Consider the following 4,294-nt stretch of genomic DNA (forward strand, 5'->3'; position numbering starts at 1 on the left):
TGTGATCTTTAAAAAAAACTTTCAGATACATGAAAAAGGAATAGAGCCAATAATTAGATCCTTTAGTTTGGAGAACATTGCATTTTAAGTAGGCTCCATTTTGTGCAATATCAGTCATTGCAAGCATTTGGTACAAAAATATCAATTAAAATAATATTCTACTAAATGAGTTCATTTTCTTGGCATCTGTTCTTTGAACTGCACTACTGTACAAGAGACCTGTACTCACCTTTTAGTAGATTGTCTTGCTCATTGGGGCTACAGGAGCTGTAGCACTGTAGAGGCAGTATGTCAAGCTTCTGTCAGAGAAGATTCTCCCATGTAGCTCGATCTCAATAGACTCTGAATTATATCCACTCTTTGGTTTGAAAGACATTTAAAATTTTATTTATATTTAATTTATTTGTAAAATTTTTATTTATATTTATTTAATATGATATAATCATATATATTTTTTTCTTAAGAGATTATTCCTTCTCTTGATGAGTATTAACATAAGTAATTATGATTCTTGCCTCTGTCTAGTAATTTTAAGTATTTTCTCCCATCAGGTGGTATGTACAGTTACCTACACAGCAAGCTCATCAGTATCACGAATTAGAGACTCCTTCCCTCCCTTTATCACCGTCCCCTTTTCCTGTGTCCTCTCTTGAAGAAGAGGAAACTGCCATTAGAGATGAGGATTGTACGTTACCCTCACGTCTACACCCTCAAGTAGCACATAAGATTCAAGAATTAGTATCACAGGGAATAGAACAAGTGTATGCAGTAAGGAAACAGCTAAGGTACAGTAGAAAATTGTTCTTTTATGTTCCTCATTTTTGTTTGTTCAAATAATACTCTTAACATTATAGATATTTTCCAGGATATGTAATATCAGAGTAGATAAGGAATACAGTTTATTAGTTTATTAACATAATCTTAATTATGATCACATCCCAGCAGATGCTTGGCAAGCCATGAGTAATGATCTGAAATACTCATCTGAGATAATCCATATTCAGATTTGGTGAATTGGACTATTTCTAAATGATATATGAATTGAATTATATAATAAGTACCTTTACCTTAAAAAACCTTTGTATAACCAAAGATTTTAAAAACCTAGGCCAAGGTACTTATTCTAAGCTATTTGAAATGTAACTAAATTTTATTGCCTTAAAAGAATATAGGTAGTTCTTTGTCTAATGATTTTATATGTAGTACTCTGGTCTAATTTTATTGATACTCAGGATATAATAATTCATTATTATCGTGTGGCACTTAACCATGTGTGTACCACGTATTGGGCTAAGCACTTTATGTGCATGATCACATTTATTCTTACGACTCCATAAAGTTGGTATATTGACCCCCATTCTGCAGATGAGACCATGGATACTCAGAGTGGTTAAATAAGAGGTGGAGGCAGAACTGAAATCTAGGTCTCACTCTATAACTGTGCTCTTCGCCATGATTTTTGGTACTTAACTGACCTTGTTTGTACTGGTTATTACGTAGTCTGATCTGAGCAACACAATGAGTATTTCCTAGGGTTTTTAATTAATACATTACTTTTTTATTTAGTAGCTTTCTTAGACATTTTATATTTGTTTTCATCAAGGTATTGTTAGAACAGAACCAAAATTTGGTAAAGCCATCCACTATTTACTAAACCTGAATCATAAGAACAGAGATATAATACAGCTCTGTGATATGGTCTACTATATGTAATGCACAAAACGTATATATATTTTGAACTTTATCATTTCGTTTATGTATTTTTTATACAATTATGTGGCAATGCCATCTTCTATTTCTATCTTCTCTTTTGTCTACTTGTAAAATGCAAGCAGATCATATTTCACATGATATTAATTGATGCCTTTTAGAAGCAATATAATATGATATTTATGCAGATAGCCTGGGTATAGGCCCAAGCTCACTTACTTAGTAGGTAGGTGTATAATTTTTGGGCAAATTATTTAACTTCTGCAGCCCTTGCTTCCCTTATCTCTAATGTGGGAATGCTAACTGTACCTACCTCATAGGTTTATAGTAAGGGTTAAAGGAGATACTTGATGTGAAGTGTTCAGTACAGTGCCTGACATAATAAACATTCAAATACATACTTAAATTGAAAATAGTGATCCCTTTAAATTCATAAAAATATCAAAATTTACTCTAAGATATACAGGTATTTAACCAATATAAATACTACATTTCTTTAATCTGCATGAATTATATGATTTAATGTATGGAAAAAATTAAAACTGGAAAAATATAAACTACTTATAAAGCTGTAAACCATGCTTTACCGAAGTTTATGCTCAAAGACAACCTTTCTCATTTGGATCTGAAGTATATTGCTAGAATGTTTATGTTTTATTCCATTTTACATTCTCCACAGAAAATTTGTGGAAAGGGAACTGTTCAAACCTGATGAGGTACCTGAAAGACATAATTTATCCTTTTTTCCAACTGTAAATGATATAAAAAATCACATCCATGAAGTACAGAAATCCCTGAGAAATGGAGATAATGTATATAACTCACAGATTATTCCAGCAACGGTATGATTACAACTGTAATTCCTTGTCTTATTACAGAATCTTTCTCAGCTTCTATTACTGTTTTGCCTAATAGGGATGGTTGCTATTAGGCCATGTAAATAAGGCCATGTGATATAAGAAAAATAGTATCTTTTTCATAAAATGTAAATACTATGAACTCTCAGATGATGATCGGACAATTTTTTTTATTACTCTTATAAGAAGAAAAACCAGTGAATTCCCAACTCTGACTATAATAACAATAGTAATATATATTTGAAAATCAACATAGTTTATCTCTGTAAAAAGTATATCTTATTCATTTAACCGTACATGCTGTGCATATATTCCCCTCTTTTTTAAATAGATGGGTAAATTTAAGTAGAATAGTTCAGACTTGAATACACAAAGTGATGATATTAGTTCTAGATTCCATCTATGGATATCAGCGTTATCTCATACTGTGATACTGTGGTTTCCCCCTGAATCTAGCCAGTTCTTTAAAAATTTTTTCTGCTCTGAAGAGATTAATATAATTACCCAGGAACTACTAATTGCAATGCAAGCGGTGATTATGGTATTAAAATTTCGGTAACACTATTCTTTGCTGTCTACAGTTTTACTCTCCAGATTCTATAACTGAATAGATTTAGATTATTATTTTTTTAAACTAAAGCTACTATTATTTGCTACCCAAAACTCTTAATTATTCACTATCCGGAATTCAGGAACAAAAACAGATTTGGTTAGCAATGATCCCTGCTACCTACACTTGCTATCGAAATTCTTGCTATCTGAACTTGGGAAGCTAATATATTTGGATAGTGAAGTATACTTGTGCTTTGAGAATATGAACAAGCGAAGAGAGTAATTCCAGAATAAAGCACACCTATACTATGACTGAATACAATATGACAGTTGTATTGATGTTTTAAAACAGTTTTTCAATGTAAATGCAGTATTATTTTTACTGAAATAAATGTTCCCTTTTAAGCTTCAATGGACTACAGATGGGGGGAATATTCTCAGAGAGACTGTGACAGTTACATTTGCAGAAGGTAGGTTATCTTAAATACCTTTAAAATATAAAATCAAATAATGTTAAAGCTGGAGGATATTTAAGATATTATCTCATCTAATTAAATTTTATGGATAAGCAAACCATGTCCTGAAGAGGCAAGAGCAACTATGTTAGGATTTATCAAAATAATTGCAGCTATTTAAATTTCCTCCTATAATCAGCTTTTATGCTTCTTTTTTTTAAAGAAATTTTATTGGGAAACAGTGTGTTTCTCCAGGACTAGTGAGCTCCAAGTCAAGTAGTTGTTTCAATCTAGTTGTGGAGGTTGCATCTCCTTGGCCCATGTGGGAATCGAACCAGCAACCTTGGTGTTATGAGCCTGCACCCTAACCTCCTGAGCTAATCGGCAGCCCCGCTTTTATACTTCTTTATGATTGTAATTTTAGTCTGATTACCAGCACAGTTTACTATAAAGTTAGGCTAATTCTAATAGTAATAACCCTAAGATACTCTGATTAGGAAACTATTGTCCTTTGTGTATGGTTTGCTTTTTCTTATATGTTCTCTCAGTAATCCAAGCTTATTTCAGCCCTTTGCTCTCTCTTCTGGAAATGTCTTTTCTCCTCTTCTGCATGGCAAACTATACTCAATACTCAAATAGCAATCTCTTTGGCTTTACCGTATTTGCCGGCGTATAAGACGATTTTTTGGCCCTGAAAAATATGCCTCCAAGTGGGGGGTC

The 4,294-nt window shown here is 32.5% G+C and overlaps 1 protein-coding gene across 1 annotated transcript in view; it reads left to right on the plus strand.

Annotated features, from left to right (window-relative positions):
- Positions 1–4,294, plus strand: part of CARF (calcium responsive transcription factor) — a 52,686-nt gene that overhangs the window by 37,237 nt on the left and 11,155 nt on the right. The window contains exons 10-12 of the mRNA XM_019635617.1: positions 552–785; positions 2,390–2,552; positions 3,526–3,589. Of these exons, the coding sequence (XP_019491162.1) occupies positions 552–785; positions 2,390–2,552; positions 3,526–3,589 (461 nt within the window). The remainder of the gene's footprint in view (positions 1–551; positions 786–2,389; positions 2,553–3,525; positions 3,590–4,294) is intronic.

Source organism: Hipposideros armiger, unplaced genomic scaffold (assembly GCF_001890085.2).
Source record: "Hipposideros armiger isolate ML-2016 unplaced genomic scaffold, ASM189008v1 scaffold_23, whole genome shotgun sequence".
NCBI classification, from domain to species: domain Eukaryota; kingdom Metazoa; phylum Chordata; class Mammalia; order Chiroptera; family Hipposideridae; genus Hipposideros; species Hipposideros armiger.